Source organism: Varroa jacobsoni, unplaced genomic scaffold (genome assembly GCF_002532875.2).
Source record: "Varroa jacobsoni isolate VJ856 unplaced genomic scaffold, vjacob_1.0 scaffold_182, whole genome shotgun sequence".
Taxonomy (NCBI): Eukaryota; Metazoa; Arthropoda; class Arachnida; order Mesostigmata; family Varroidae; genus Varroa; species Varroa jacobsoni.
In genome coordinates this window covers 39898-55463 of record NW_019213084.1, presented here as the reverse complement: position 1 = coordinate 55463, position 15566 = coordinate 39898, and the positions used below count along the sequence as shown (strand labels likewise).

The 15566-nt window shown below is 40.2% G+C and overlaps 2 protein-coding genes and 1 long non-coding RNA gene across 3 annotated transcripts in view; 1 reads left to right on the top strand and 2 right to left on the bottom strand.

Moving 5' to 3' along the window:
* The window catches only part of LOC111272006 (medium-chain acyl-CoA ligase ACSF2, mitochondrial), an 11284-nt gene extending 9356 nt beyond the window's left edge, over positions 1-1928 (top strand). The window contains exons 7-8 of the mRNA XM_086973127.1: positions 1156-1378; positions 1463-1928. Of these exons, the coding sequence (XP_086829253.1) occupies positions 1156-1378; positions 1463-1867 (628 nt within the window). The 3' untranslated portion in view covers positions 1868-1928. The remainder of the gene's footprint in view (positions 1-1155; positions 1379-1462) is intronic.
* A 3342-nt stretch (positions 1929-5270) lies between these two features.
* Positions 5271-7634, bottom strand: LOC111272013 (uncharacterized). The gene is made up of 2 exons (XR_002687269.2): positions 6361-7634; positions 5271-5988 (listed from the first exon to the last, which is right to left on the bottom strand). It is a non-coding gene; the product is annotated as an uncharacterized LOC111272013 (long non-coding RNA).
* Positions 7635-9227: 1593 nt separating this feature from the next.
* On the bottom strand, positions 9228-12872 carry LOC111271954 (uncharacterized). Its single transcript, XM_022853053.2, has 4 exons — positions 11525-12872; positions 10628-10837; positions 10318-10434; positions 9228-9981 (listed from the first exon to the last, which is right to left on the bottom strand). The coding sequence occupies exons 1-4, from the start codon at positions 12323-12325 to the stop codon at positions 9754-9756; spliced, it is 1356 nt and encodes a 451-aa protein (XP_022708788.1). The 5' UTR covers positions 12326-12872; the 3' UTR covers positions 9228-9753.
* Positions 12873-15566: the final 2694 nt, after the last annotated feature.

The window sequence follows — 15566 nt, the reverse complement described above, 5'->3', positions numbered from 1 at the left end:
TAGTTAATGCACCAATATTTACATCATGCGCCATTAATGGGTAAAATTTAAGATGAATATAAACAGTAAATGTTCGGCTATCTACGAGCAAAGGTTGATTGAGTGCTACCAGAGAATAATGGGCTTTGAATTGAAAGTATCGCTTTTTGTTAAAAGCTAACGCTCAATAATTCAGTTTTTGTTTCTTAGAAATAAAGGCGTTGGTGAAAACGCCCGGCAGTGAAATCTTCAGGGAAACAAAAGTTTCTTACTGGTAAACTCATTTTAAAAATGAAGATTGTTGAAAGAATGAAGATGAAGTAAGACGCTGCGGATTCTTAAAGAACATCTTATGAAGTTATAACGAAATCTCTAAAAATAACAAAGGTCCGGGATAGCCATAGGCGAGGCGTGAATCAGTCCGTGGCGCCCACCGAGACAAATCAGGCGAGAAAATCCTGAAAATCAGAAGTAAGCGAAAGCGATTCCGGCGGTAATGCTTAATAGATTCGGGGCTCAGATAATGCTCATACTTACAACAACGTTATTAGGGGTTTTTATTAGTATAAGATACTGCCTGAAAAAGAGGGTCAGTGTTGTCAGATGTTTCGACCTCTTGAAGAGTCTTATCAACGTGTGTAGCGCCAGGCGACAGCACACACAATATGTTTACGCTGTGGCAAAGCATAACCTCGTTGCGTCGCGTCTATCTCTGCCTGTATCGAGGGCAACAGAACCGAATGATGGTTGCAATCTTCATATCTCCTCTATATATTATAGATTGCGATTGTTTCCATGCTTTATAAAGGGCAATAGGTGGCATAGCGTAGCTTATCGGCGACTCACCCCGCAACGCGATAGTATGGTAATGCAAATCACAGGTACACAGCTGATAAGAAGCTTCAGGAAAACTGCCTTAAAGCTGAAAAATAAGAAGGAGTAAATCTAGCGTGTATCGCTGATTTACCTCATAATTTCATTAGCTTTTAATCACATAAGGTGGAGCAACCTATATTTGTTTTCATAAATAGGCTTGCTAAATGACTTCACACATCTTAATATAATTAATCATATATTCAATACTTCTCAATCGAACGATATTTGCAATTTTACAGCCATCATATACGTTCACATGTTTGGTGACGATGGTCTTGTTATGCGCTTTATCTCATTTAGATATGGTTCGACTGAAACGAGCACTGTAGCAACCAGTATTAAGCCGACAGATCCGCCAAAGAAGCGACTGCAGACCGTGGGCAAGCCAATTGCCCACACAGAGATAAAAATTGCCAACCCCGAGACGGGTGTTGAGCTTCCGTGTGGAGAAACCGGGGAAATATGGATACGTGGATTCAACATCTTCAGTGGCTATATTGACGAAGAGGCCAAAACTAAAGAGGTATGTTTCTGAGATGATCGAAGACGAAAAAACCTATTCCTCATGCATACGTTAGCTTGTATGTAACAATACGTTATGTTCTAGGTGCTGACCTCAACGAGATGGTATCGATCCGGCGATATCGGAACAATGGACAGTGAAGGCTTCCTCTATGTTGTTGGACGACTAAAGGACCTGATTATTCGCGGTGGTGAAAATGTCCACCCCATCGATATAGAGATTGAATTGGATGCCCATCCAGCTGTCGAGCAGTCCCAAGTAGTCGGCGTTCCCGACAAGCGTATGGGTGAAGAAATCTGCGCTTTCGTTAGCCTTAAAGAAAATAAGAATGCCACCGCGGAAGAACTTCGCGACTTCCTTAAAGGAAAAATCGCCTACTTTAAAATTCCGAAATATTTCCTCTTTGAGCATGACTTACCCAAGACTGCCATTGGTAAGGTACAAAAGCATAAACTTCGTGAGAAGGCAATTGAAGAGCTCGGATTGTAGATAAGCTCGGATAATGTGGAAAATAAATTTTGGAAAGCGTTTTGGTTGAGGCAAGAACTAATTAACGGTTTGTTGAAGCATCACCATCCATAAATGACAACGCCATTCATATAATGAACTACTAAATCTTTCAATTAGTTAAGGATTGCGGACAAAGGATAATCGTCTATGCCGTGCGCAATTTTAGCCCCCCAAATTATCCGCTCCATTAATCTGCGTCAAAAACTGTTTGGAGTATTTCTGTTACAGCACGTTTCAACAAAACGTTACCGGCGATCTTCAGTAAAACTAAGCTAAACGTTAAGGATCCGACCTCTGTTGCGAGATTTTCGTTCCTGTTTACGTACTCATAGAAACGAACCACGCTAGGACAGTGGATGCTCATCATAAACCAGATCCCTTCGCCGTAAAAATGTATTAATTTACTTCGCACGGAAAATTTAGGATTTTTAACTATACACCTCAGTTGATGAAGCTGAATATTTGTTGAGCACGTTTTTGTATCATATTTTTGTACATGAGGATCTTTTTACTGTCTGCGTATATTAATAACATAATATCAAGTTTACAACTAATTGCAGTCAACATACAATCTGCAGATTGGTTTGGTGTTGAGGTAGAAATAGAAATAAAGGCTAAAAAGGTGCGTTTCTCATCGTCATAACCACTTAGTCGTAGGGATAAAATTATCACTGAGTCGTCTTACTGATTCCAGTAAAAAATCAATAAACAAATGGTATGAAAGGATAGATATCAGTATGTATTCGTATGTACACATGTGTGGTTGAAGCAGCTGTCCAAGTCTGATTCATATTATCATGTTATAGCATCCGCATGTTTTTCTAGGACTCGAAAATCAGGTATAACAGGCGAAATGTAATTGTTTAGTTTTTATCCTTCATTATAGTGAAAAAAATAACAGTTCTTAATTAAAAAAAAATGGTAGTTCTTAATTGAATACGAAGATTAAGCAACTACATCAACAGTACTAACAATAGGAGGGAGGCGAATTAACTCAATGGCCAACGTGTAACGCTTTATAACCACTAAATTAGAGATTGGCAAAGATCTATGGCTTCGCTTGTAGACATTGATTCCCTTAATCCGCTCACAACACCTGTGCATTGGCCTGCTCACTTCGTTGGAGTCCATTTTACTACCCGTCTAGAGTTTTATAGTTAGTTTACCCGGTTCCGATTCTGTTATCATTGGCAAGAACAACTACGCAGTTTTTTTTTTAATTAACTAATGAGATAATTAATAATAAAGCAGGTAATTTATTGAATCGCTAACCTAGGCCTGATTTGAGTGTCCCGTACCTGGTCGGCCTAGGACTCTCACCAGTTGCTTGCTTGTGTTTTTCAAGGAAAGCCCTAAACACTAAAAAGAAAGAAGCTGACTTTCGTAACCGTCATATGCCTATCTGTTGTCGAACCTCGAAGTGAGGTACTCCGTAAACGCGGACAGACTGGCGTCACTGTATTATGGCATATTGCAAAGTTAACGTCGTCGTCCAGTTCTACTGTCGCTAACTACTGCTGCTTTAGGGAACAGAACGCTTCCGGCAGAAAAGGATACAAAACAGGTCTAGTCTACCTTACCAAGTGATCTCAAGTGTAGCGGGTAAACATATTACCGCAATAATGTGATGGCTTTACATAAGTAGCCTCTAGTTAAATCTCAAACTAACGCATAATGGTTGTATAGCCTTTATATAGTCTTTAGTATTCGCTAATTTCCTATAATGGATTCTGATGCGTGTAAATGTTGCCTGTTATTGTCTGCGTGATCAGACCTCTTCGATGCTATTTGCTGGCCAATTGCCAGCACTGGTAGCACGGTTTGGCTCTGAATCTGTCATTTATCCTATAGGTAGTATCAGATTATTGATACTGATATGAGATACAGCATCAGCAAGTAAACAGCAGCTCTTCCGTTTTTTCATATCACAGAAACCACTTTTATTGGAACTAATAGATTTCACCTGATCTACTCGCAAGGCTAGCGCACTCTTCGCTTGTCCGAATTGTGTGAAGTTCCATTTAATTCATCTGCTTCATAAGTGTAAGCACAGAAGAGGTGCGGCACACAACGAGCACGGAATACATAACGTTTGGCGGTACCACCATACCTGGTCGCGACGCCATCTGTTCTGGTTAACAATGGGGGACGTTCTATAGGAAATGTATCTAGCATTATCCCTAGCCGTAATGGCGAAGCAGCCTCGAATCCTTCATTTCGAGCACCTCAAGTGCATGTCAAGTTAATGAGCTGTTATGCCCTTAACGTATTCGCAAAAATCAACGTTTGGGCTCGCACCACTGTTTTTCAACACCATGCTTTATAAGCCGCTATATCAGGCCGTTATTGCCATCCAGTGCCTTGGTTTGGTTTCTTTCAGTCTTGTTTGAACCTAGTTGCAGTCGCGTTCGGCTACGACGCCCAGGCTGATGTGTATTTCGACTAGGTAGGAAAACGATAACAGTTCCCTTTTCAACGCTTCGCAAACTGAAATTAGTAATTCGTATCTATTGTTTGATGTGATTCTCCGTCCCACCCAATAATGGAAGCGTCTACAGTGCAGCCTGGAGAGTTCTCAAACGTGCTAGTAGATGAAAGCACTATTCCGCTATTGCTTGGGGCAGGAATCGTCGTCTTCGTTGTACTTCTGCTCATCACCATCGTGAACAAAAACTGCAGGATGTGGGCACTTGGCGCACTTGTGCTGGTACTCGGTTTTCTCGCTTACCTGGGTCACAAGGAGCAAATTGAGCAATTCGCAAATCACGCAAGCACCATTATTAATTACGGAGCAAAGCACAAGTTCAGTGAAGCTTTAAAGAAGGCTGCTGTTCCTGGTGAGTAGCCGCTCCGAAAAATGGGCTGCAATAAGGCGACGTCATTGCGCATACGGCTCGTTTGCAGTCCCCGGTACGAGCTATGATTATCTACAAATGAAACTAGACAATGCATCCTGGATGCAAACGGAAAGAGGACTGAAAATTGAAGGAGCTGGTGTTCTGAGTGATGGGCAGATGAAATTTCGGGAGTATACACCGGAACCTGAACACCGCGGTGATCTGTAGGGGATCTGATCCTGAAAATAATTTTCCAATTGTAGCTTTTAATGTTGTCTCAAGGTCGCGCACTTCTAGATTATAATGATGAATATGGTAATTTTATGAGGTTAATTCGTAAATTAGTGTGCTCACATATGTGTATAATAAAATTACTAATGTGCCGTGGCAAAACAGGGGCACCGTAGGCGCACTTCGTCTGATGTTATAGTATAGTCATAGTGAATAGTACTTTATATAACGGCTATCATACTGAAAATAAAGTAAAGAACAGTATTGCGATGAAACGCTGCACAAGCGACATATTGCATGTATTTTCTACAATTGGGTAGTCAAGAGAACGTCGCGGATATCAGTTCCGCTATGCTAGGATAGGAACATAAACATTATGATCATCATCGTGTACTTAATATTTTAGGAAATAAATTTTGGTAACATAGGGGATCAATTCGACGAAAAGTTGTTGTCAATTCCGCCATAAAGACAATTCGCTATTCCCATATGATGCGTATATAAAAGTGTACTGTACTGGTCATCTGGGTCATTTTATAGCTGTTTTTCATATTAAAGTGTCCAGCAAAAAAAAAAAAAATCAGTTTCGCATCTTGATATCAAACACTCATCGATTAGACTGTAGAATATTTCAAAGAAGTTACATTACGACTGATGATCCAAAGATTTCGCAGTAATATATTATTGTAATATCGTGATAACTAACTATTACAGTGTCTTCATGTATGATCTTTTTGTGACGAATTTTATTTCAAAAATTTCGTATCCAAGTCAGCAGTACGAAAACAAGGTTACCTGCTTGCGTGACGCTCGCTACCCGGCGAAATGTTGAGGTGCAGCTTCGGATTCAATGGGTTCATATGGTAGCCAAGCTTAAAAGTTTCGTCAAAGCCCAAAACACGTGAGACAGTTAACATTGGTCATACGGTTACCACCCATCTCTTCGGTTACGAATTGTTTGTTGGCAGTCTTCCTTTAACAGTGCTTTCAGATGGTCGTCATCGAATGATCAGCCAGAGCAGGAAATGTTACCTGTGCTCCGGATATCGGTTTCAAACATGGAAAACCACTTTTGAGCGGTCCTTTTAGCGGTGGCGTCAGTACAGCACACAAGAAAAATGTTCTAGCCTATTTCGGTGGCCTCAACAAAATTATTGTATACAAAATACTTAAATTGGACTTTTTTTTCTACCCGGAACCTTTGAAGGGTTCTTTTGAGTTCAGATTGCACGACTAACAACAGCTACAGCATAACAGAGAAAAATGCTTTCGAATGCTACAGCACAAGTGGATAGGAAATAACAAAAAGGAAGCTGGATATGAGTAGTTTTTAAAAAATGCGAGGACGTCATTTCTAATCTAATAATTCGTATGTATCTTCTGCAAGAAGGTCATTGCTTATACCATATGTGAAGAAAAGCAATGAAGTATACGGTGAAGCAGTGTCGCACACGTGTAACCGAACAAGATTCCAAAGCACAGGACATTCGAGAGCTTGTTTAGCAGGATAATTCGCACGTAGCGATTGAACGCCATAATCGTGTACAGTGGTCGCCTTTGCTTTCAATGTATTAACAGACTCGAGACCTTTACGCAGTGGCCAGGCGTCAAGAATAAAAAAAAAAGAGGAATCAAAGGCAACTATCATAAATTCGATGAGAATATTTTCGAAGAGTATCGAAAGCGTTGCTTTTCGGAAATCAAAACATCGCCTAGAATAACACATCTTTCTACCTAAAAGCGTCATAATGGTAATTGGAGGCCTGGGAATAATTTCGAAACTCGATTGTTTTCCCTTTTTCAGAATTCGCTCACTGACTCTAATTTTTGTTTTATTGGGTTTTTAGAACCTGAAAATTCATACTGACAATCATAATTCGATCAGTTCAAGCTCCGTCAAGCCACATACAACGTCCTACAATTTTGATTTCCACAAGTTTTGATGATATTTTGACCATATCAAAATGGAGCATATTATAAATGTCGGCAAACGAACAGCAAGTGAAGGAAAATCCGTGAGGGAACTCTCCATATGGCAGGCACCGAAGTCTGGTACAGATTTATTTTTGAGCATTTTAAGAGTCATTTCGTGTCAACTGTATCACACCGTCGTATACGTAATGTTGTCGGTACTTGCATTACCGAAATAGTACTTGCTCCACAGTGGCTCGGCGGTGTCACGCGATTTTTCTCTAGTTAAGCAAAACTAGATGATAGAGGGCCTTCTTTAGCTACCTAGCTCAGCAAAGTGGCAATTGACAGGGCCTACACTGGCAAACAGCAGTGCTGCCATCTGCTGGCTGATCGCGAGATAATACGTAGAAGTAACATGATTGATCGAATTACGTGAAGCACAGTAGAACATTTATATGCTCTCAACGACAAATAGATAAATCGGCATATTACTACGTTGCAACTCGCGACGCTCTTGAGCTCAGGAATTTCGCTGCTTCATGAGTGCGCTTCACATGGGACTGCCATGAGTAATGCAGCCAATACGATAAGTTCGAAGGTAAATAGTTGCCGTGCCTATTTGCCAACCTTACCATACCTATTTGTCGAATAAAAGCTTCAGACAAACTACCAAAATACATGATCCATACGATGGTATTATTTGGTATCAGCAGCATAGCGACAATAGTTAACAAGTAACGGGTCAGGTCAATGTAAGAGCACATCTCGACGCCTTAGTGGGTTAATATCAATCGTTAAAATCATCGATGGCCTTAATACCTTAAACGCGGTTACCAATAATTCAATAGACAGAATAGGTCGGGCTGATGAACGTCCACTTTGAATCATGTTGGAACTCGCAGACATCCGCTTTTCGAAGACTTTGCAGTGGCCTATGATTTCAAGCCGGTTACGATAGTTGCCCTTGAGGTTCGCCGTGAAAAACGCTTCGAGGTATATCTAAGTGGCTAATACTGAAAGGATTGCAAAGGTGAATTGAAGAGTAGATTTAGGTGGTAGCAATTGCAGGGTATCGCCCGTGACGACCGTGTAGGGCGAGCAATAGAGAACTATAGCGATTCTCCCTATTCCGCAGGTCGTGTTATACTAATTGGCACAAAGAAAGGAACGTAATGGCGATACAAATCACGCAGCTCTTAAATCCATCCAAACAAACGCGCGACGTAATCTCCGACTGAAAAACACTGATACTTCCGACTGCGGAAAACCTTGAGTCGGGGCCGATATGCTGCCGATAATATTGCAAACAAGAAGCTATGGTGCAATTCTATTGTTTTTTTTCCTTTATCAAAAAAATAATATGGTCTCTAAAGAACTATATATATATATATATATATATATATATATATATATATATATATGACACCATATTTAGTTTTAATGATACGAAGAATCTTCCTAGCTGCAATGTTACCCCACAGAATTACGCCCTTCCTGTATAATAATTCTTCAGAGGTGTAGGAGGTGTAAGTGATGCCTAGCCAAGTCTATGCAGGATAACACTCAAAACAATCAGCATAATCCAATTATTATTTTAACGCTCATTATTGAAATAAGTGAGTGCGGCTAAGATGCTACAACTTTTGTACAAATGTATTGCTGGGCTGTAGGAAGCTGTTGAAAATGTTCAAGGCGGAGGGAATATGGTAATGTACTTCGATGATAGAATCACGCGAAGTCAACAACTGAGCAAAACTTCAAACGAATCCAGTGACGTCTATTTAGATAAGCGCTGTGGCTAAGTCATTTTAGAAAGCGATCTTTTTTGAAATGTTTATGTTTGAAGAATAAAACGTCACAAGAATAATTGAAAAAGGTTGAAAATCTTATTCAAGTTTATAAAAGTCCTGTTATGAAAACTGAACAAGAACTAGCTGTGAATGTAACGGAAATTATTATAGAAAATGTAATTTCTTGAGAAATACTGAACCGACCTGTGGGCTTCGCTCCGCGTGCTTTTCGTCGTCGAATAGTTTAGTTAACCTGATTTGATGAGGCTCCGACAGCTATTTACTATACCAATAGGGTCACCCATCTGCCTGTTTGTCCGTTCATGAACGTATCTACCCGAAACAAGTCGGCCATTTTTTACGATTCGAGAATTTCTAAAAGGTTGTTGTTAAGAAGTTTTACTGTGAAGAAAGTTGCTTGTTTTGGAAACTTTACTTGCATTGAAGTTTCTTCGGACGAATTTTTCAGCGCTGAGAAATAGTGCTATCTTTTGGAAGCTACCGACCATAAGAAATAAACACGTAATTATTTAACTAAGTAATCATTTAATTCAACTTGGCGCTCAGGTAACAATCCGACAGAGAAAATCGCGTATGTAGAGGTCCACATCGGCTAAAATTGGTTTCCTCGATTTTTTTTCAGTTTTTTCCATTTTTAGAAATCGATGCCCTCATGAGCACGTGGGCGGGATGGTAGCACGTTATATGAGGAGTAACCACCCTCTCAGAACCTAATCAGAACTGCCTACTCACCCCTTCCGCATTAACAGATCACTCTTACAATACAATTCAGTAATACTCTGTTTGAATTTACTCGAAATAGGTTCGCATCTGTAAGCTAACCATAGATCGTAATAGCGCTTCTTAACAAAGGCAACCAGCTAGGATGCCACACTGGCAAACTACATCGACATAAAGATATGCATACAACTCAAAAAGAGCTTTCAGTAACTCTCCTAACAGTAACTAAACAGTTATCAATGGGAGTGTATTTATAATTCAACGTATAAATAATGAACATATTTACAATACGGTTCTTATATTAGGTCTTATACGATGCTCGTAGCATGTTTATAGCGTTAGGGCCTCGTATTTAGACTTCCAGAAGGCTCATGTCGCTGGTTTGTTCGTCGAACATCCGGTTGTGGGCTTGAGATAGGACAACGGTATAGGTGACGGAAGCGCCCATGATGTTAATGAACATATCGAGATCTGCTTTGAAGAATCCGCGGGCATCAATCCGGAAATCCTCTGTTAATACCGCTCTGTCCAAGAGAGCTAAATGTGTTCGCAATAAGGGTGGGGCATTCCTCACTGACATCTGATGTTTTACAGAAATCGATACGTTAGGATTTAATTTCTGTTGCGGGCCGTTTCTATGCCAAGGCGAATATTCTGTTTTAGCTTGATACAAATGCCCCCATTGAGAATAAAGGCGTGTTTGCTTTCCACAAACGGTTTCCGACAAAAATGCGCGCAATTGAATTCAGATACAAAATTGGCAAAAAGGCCAAAGGGTCGATGCCAAAAAATTGTACAAATTATTTACGGCCAAGCTAGCATCGACGTAAACTGTACTGAAGGCCACTATACGTATGGAATATATATATATGTATATATAATCTTTCGTAGCTGTATACGATTACTCGTGCTTTACCTCCTCAATCATTCGTTTCAAATCCGCAATCCCACGAGATAGCTGCGCTACAATTACGACCGGCACGAGGATACTCACGATGTGGGCAAATGCAAACGCTGCAAAATAGGCTCGAACCTTAAAAAGCGTTTTAAAGATGATGAGAGTTTTAAGTTTTAGACAGTATTTTTTATTTTTTGATTTTATGAGGTAATGACAAAAATGTGGCCAGATAATCGTGGATATATTATTGTAGTCTCATTTGTATTTTCAAGCTCGGTACTGCCTTTCAGTATTGCTTTAGACAACTATTCCAAGCAAGAGCACTTACCCTGAAGCGCATGCTGGGCATGGTAACAAAATATCCCCCGATGCATAATAACGGTATGGTATATCCATAGCCAAACAAGATCCCCACGCCCAGGACTTTCGAGAGCTTTTCAGCAATGACTCGAACGTGGTTGAGTTGGACACGAAGATCGTCTATAGCAATCACTTTTGCTTCTAAGGTATCATTGGAATCGAGAACTTCCCGTAGCAACTAAACGTTATTCAGATCAAAAAAGAATGTAATAACAACAGTTTATAATAACACAGAAAGTATTATTTCTCTGAAATTGCTCTTTCTATAATGTCTCCTTTGCTTTACGTCCCTAGACTATTTCACTAAGCTATATCTAAAATCATAACTAGAAGTTCGAGTGAGTCATAACGTAAAAAGTTTTCTTAAGTTCTTTCAGACCATTCGATTATTAATCTTGTAGTTATTCATCGTTTTGTAGGACAGTATTGAAGCAACGTCTACGTAGATTATCCGCGTAACAGCCGCCGAGAAATTTAAATTACGTTGCTCTGCTCTTAGGGGCTTTTTTATTTATTACTTCTTAATTATTTTTTTTTTTATAATCATTATCTGCATCACTAAAAGAGTCAATACATTTTCCCTTCATGAAAGCACAGTGGTTGCCTTCTATGTAAGGCGATTCATTGGCAATCGAGAAGCACTCGGAAAACCTTCGGTCTTTTAGGCACAGCAAAGGCATCGATCTCTATACTACTAAAAGCATTTCATTCATGGCGCTCATTTCGATTCCACATAACGTCACTTTATGAGAAATGAAAATAACAAGGCACGTTAGTCAAAGCACAAATGAATATTTTGCCATTTTATGTGTACGCAAACAAGAGAAGAAGCTCGAAAGTGATCAATCACCCATAATTCCCTTACCTTAGCTATTTGTTGAATATAGGTTCTAAACAAGCGGCCGAAATACATCATCCATACGCGAGCGACAGTGGCATTGCTTGGTATCATCAGCCCACCGATAAAGCTAAAAATATAGCACGTTGCCTGCATATGAACGGTCATCTTAATGTTATAGTGGTTCCACATGCCCATGCCGAAATCGTTGATAATGTTAATACCAAAATTGAACGCGATTATCAACCATTGAATATACAGGATGAATTGGGCTGATGAACGCATACTTTGTGCCATGCTAGAGGTCGCTACCATTCGCTCTTCGAGGCGTTCGCAGTCGGCTATTATCTCGACCCATTTTTTGCGGCACACGCGCATGAGGTTCGCTATGACGAACGCTTCCATGTGTGTCGAGTAAATTAGAAGGGCAAAAATAATAAAATTGAACTGACCTCGAGGGGAAAGCGATCGCAGGGTTTCGTCCATGAGAACTGTGCCCAGGTACAAAGCAAGCACTGCCATCATCCACACACTCCAGAACCGAACGAAGAACCAGTGGGACTCTTCTGATTCTGCAGGATGCGTTATGTCGATCCGCAGAAAAGAACAAACGTAAAGTCGATGGAAGTCGCTCAGCTTCTTGAAGCCAACCAGGCATACGCGCTGGGTAGTCTTTGACCTGAAAGCGCCGGTCGCGTTAGTTGCAATCAATCCACTCCGAGTTGGCGACAATGGGCTGCTGATGGTATTGTAGTAAACAAGTTTTGGCGAAATCTTCGTCCGATTTCTACCCATGGAGATAGACCGTTCTCTGGAAAATATATGCATGCTTCCGAATAGGCCTAAATTCAAGTTTGGCAAGACAGAGAATCTTGCTTGGCGTGATGTGGCCCGACTGAATAGCCGCCAGGTCGCTGTGCCTCCAGTATAAATTAACCGCTGAACGGGTGAAGGTGCCTGATTATCTACAATGTAGATCGATTTATGTTCCTTCAAACGAAGAACCCGCAACCGATGCAATTCCAAAATAGCGCGGGAATCAAGCTTGATATACAGGTGTGCTTTGTGGGTGATTCATCTTCAACGATGGTTTCAGCGAACCTACTTTTATCGATCAATCAGTAGGCGATAGCAGTAGTCTGCAAACGTGAATAAATAATTTGTGACGGTTATTATCATGCATGATTCTAAGGCGTGTCTACGATTCATATTGTTTGTGTTTATCTATGGACACTCGTCATGTTGCTGTAATGGTGTCTCTACAGTTTGCAGAGCACGTATATATGAATTCTTAACCGTTTCTCTAGGTATGTTTAAACTCATATTTATGCTATCATTTAAACAAGAAAATCTCAATAAAAATGGTCGAAAAATTGCTAGAAATCATAGATAACATCGTTAATCTTTATTTTTTCTTAGAAATATTCAATCCCAAAAATTGACTGGCAACTCCCCGCGAGTATAGCAAAAACCATTGCAGAATAATTGACTCTGAATAATGTAATAATATAGTAAAGAGTATTATATGAGAAATTCGCTTTTCTAACCAGTTAAAAATAAACGAAAATGGAAAATTATTTAACGTAGGGAAGCACTCTCGAACGCAGCAGAAATGAAGGCCTTACGGTTAACACACTGTCAGGTAACTTCGGTGCAAGGTCAGTCGATAATTCCAAACGAAACTTGAATAACTCGAAAAATGTCACCGTTCAAGAGACTGGTCTGCGGATTTCGCCCTACGTCCGCCTTATCGCCCATTTACTTAGGTACTCCGATTCGTTGACAAGCTAATATCAACTATACCTCAGCTGACGGGTGTGCCTTTGTCTTCTACTGCTATCACTCTGCCATTGAGTACAATGGTGTCACTCTGCTGGAGTTAGTTATTCTAAGTAGAAGGTGTTAGATTCGTGCCACACCCAATCTAACATACGCTGAATGGTTTCGAACTTCATGCCCGGTATCGCCAAAAAACATTGTGTCAAGCGCTTGACTCGACCACGAAATGAGACGTCCGATCTCGAACCGATATCATTTCGCGTGTCCGTAAGTTGTATCCCAACCGCAGACCTGACCTTTAGCGGTAATTTTCTTGAGAGTTTGTTGTACTCGGAATGATCCAATCGAAATTTTATTTCCCGACTTAATGAACTTTGACGGAGGGATACAAAAGCCCTGCACAACGGCCCAATTTGTGCCAGCTTCTCTTTCGATTAACTTATTACGAATCTGATTTGTTGACGTTGTGCCCAGCCAAACGTAAACGATAGCTCGCGTGACTTCACTTATCGCTTACATTTTTACAGTTATTCCTTTGTACCATTGAGATACCTCAAAAATCCTGCTGTAATAATGCAGGTATTTATTTGACTTTGCCTTCAGCATAGTTTCTAAAATATCACCAAACAAATTCGCTTCATCCATATGTATAAAATACAGACGCATTTTACATAATCGTTCTGACTCAGTATGTGACGGGAGCCTGGAACTTTAGTCGCCCAAAAAATATTTTACCCTACGATAGCTATAACGTTCCCCCGTCACATACGCCCTGTATTCCAGATGCTTTATCGTGCTCCCTAGGTTAGGTCACATTGTATTTAATTCGTTCCTTATATTTAGTCCAGTATTCTTTACGTATTGAACCCTTTAAACATAAAACAGTATCCTTCAGCCTTTCGAAGTCGAAATGTTCAAATGTACTTTTTTTTTTTCAATGCATTTCGTTGCTTACTTTATAAAAAGGCCAAAATGAGAAATTTTCCATTTTTATATTTGACAAATCTTCGACAAATAAGTAGCTTAAAAAGGGTTGAAATTATTATTCCCTCGGTACGCAGTATTAAAGAAGAATGGCTGTAATTTCACCCACAACCCCTTTGAGTATAAGACTATGTATAGCCTGGAAAAACTTAATTCATTCTATGAGGCTGCAATGAGATCAGGTATAGCAGATTGACTTGTAGCCACATTCAGCGCGGCGTTCGCTGTTGATTGATTCAGTTAACCCAATTCACTGATGTAACACCCAACGAACGTTAGTCTCCTATGGAAATGTCTCCATAGTTCTATTGTTTTACTAAAGTTACCTTATTAGTCTGTACTACTTAACTGATGTTACATTCAATGTTCGATCTATTGTCCAGTCAAAACTATCCGTTGCAGTGAATTTATTTGTGTGCTTTATTTGCTCTATGGGGTTGTTCGAATGACTTCGTAATTTGATGACGTCACACTGATGGGTTATAATCAGCCTTAAATTTTCGCCACAGTTACCCCGGTATCCACCCGCCAGCCCGCTACCCAGTCGCAGCGATCCCCTGCTTCCATTGAGAAATTTCGCTTTTTCTGACCTAGTTCTTTTTCATCACACCGTACCACTTTTGTTATTCGAAGGACCTCTATACGAATATATGCAACGATACTTCAAGGTGTTTAAGGTCGCGGCCTAGTAATCGATAGAGGTAGCGATTTCGCTAGACTGCTTTGTTTTACGTGCGCATGACTAACGCAAGTATCACGGCAATGTGGAGAGATTGCGCCATAGTGGTTGCTTCCATAGGCAGGACCCCACCGATCCGAAGTCTTATAGAGGGATTGCAAGTTGCGTCTCGAAATTTCTATCAATCATGCTCGTACGAAAGTTAATTCCTTTCACGAAAAGCGTTACCCAATAAAAAGTATGTGTATCGTGTTTGTAGATGAAGAGCAAGTGCATATAAGGTCTTCATAGACGAAATAGAGACACAACTCAGTTGTTCTAATCAGCCCTTCTACTCAATGTTCATAGACCCTAAAGCAGCTTTCGAATTTGCAGCCGCTTCTACTGCCTATTTACCGCCAATCTGATATTTATGGAAAATCTGCGAAAAACGTTTAGCCTCCCCGGAACGTATAGGGCATTATACACAAAGAACAACACGAATTGATAGGCGTAGATCAATTCATTAAGATTTATGGAGCTGGAAACAAGTGAGTAATCGCCAGATTGTAACACGTTTCATAATGTATAAGTTTTACAACCTTGTTCGTGAAGTTCCACAGTATGACAAACTTGATGAAAGCTGTA

Excerpts from the sequence above, each read along its gene's own strand:
- LOC111271954 (XM_022853053.2), bottom strand. The coding sequence starts at position 12,325 with ATGCATATATTTTCCAGAGAACGGTCTATCTCCATGGGTAGAAATCGG. Across the intron at positions 10,838-11,524 it reads ATATTCAACAAATAGCTAAG|TTGCTACGGGAAGTTCTCGA; the intron begins GTAAGGGAATTA and ends AATAACGTTTAG. Across the intron at positions 10,435-10,627 it reads TGCCCAGCATGCGCTTCAGG|GTTCGAGCCTATTTTGCAGC; the intron begins GTAAGTGCTCTT and ends ACGCTTTTTAAG.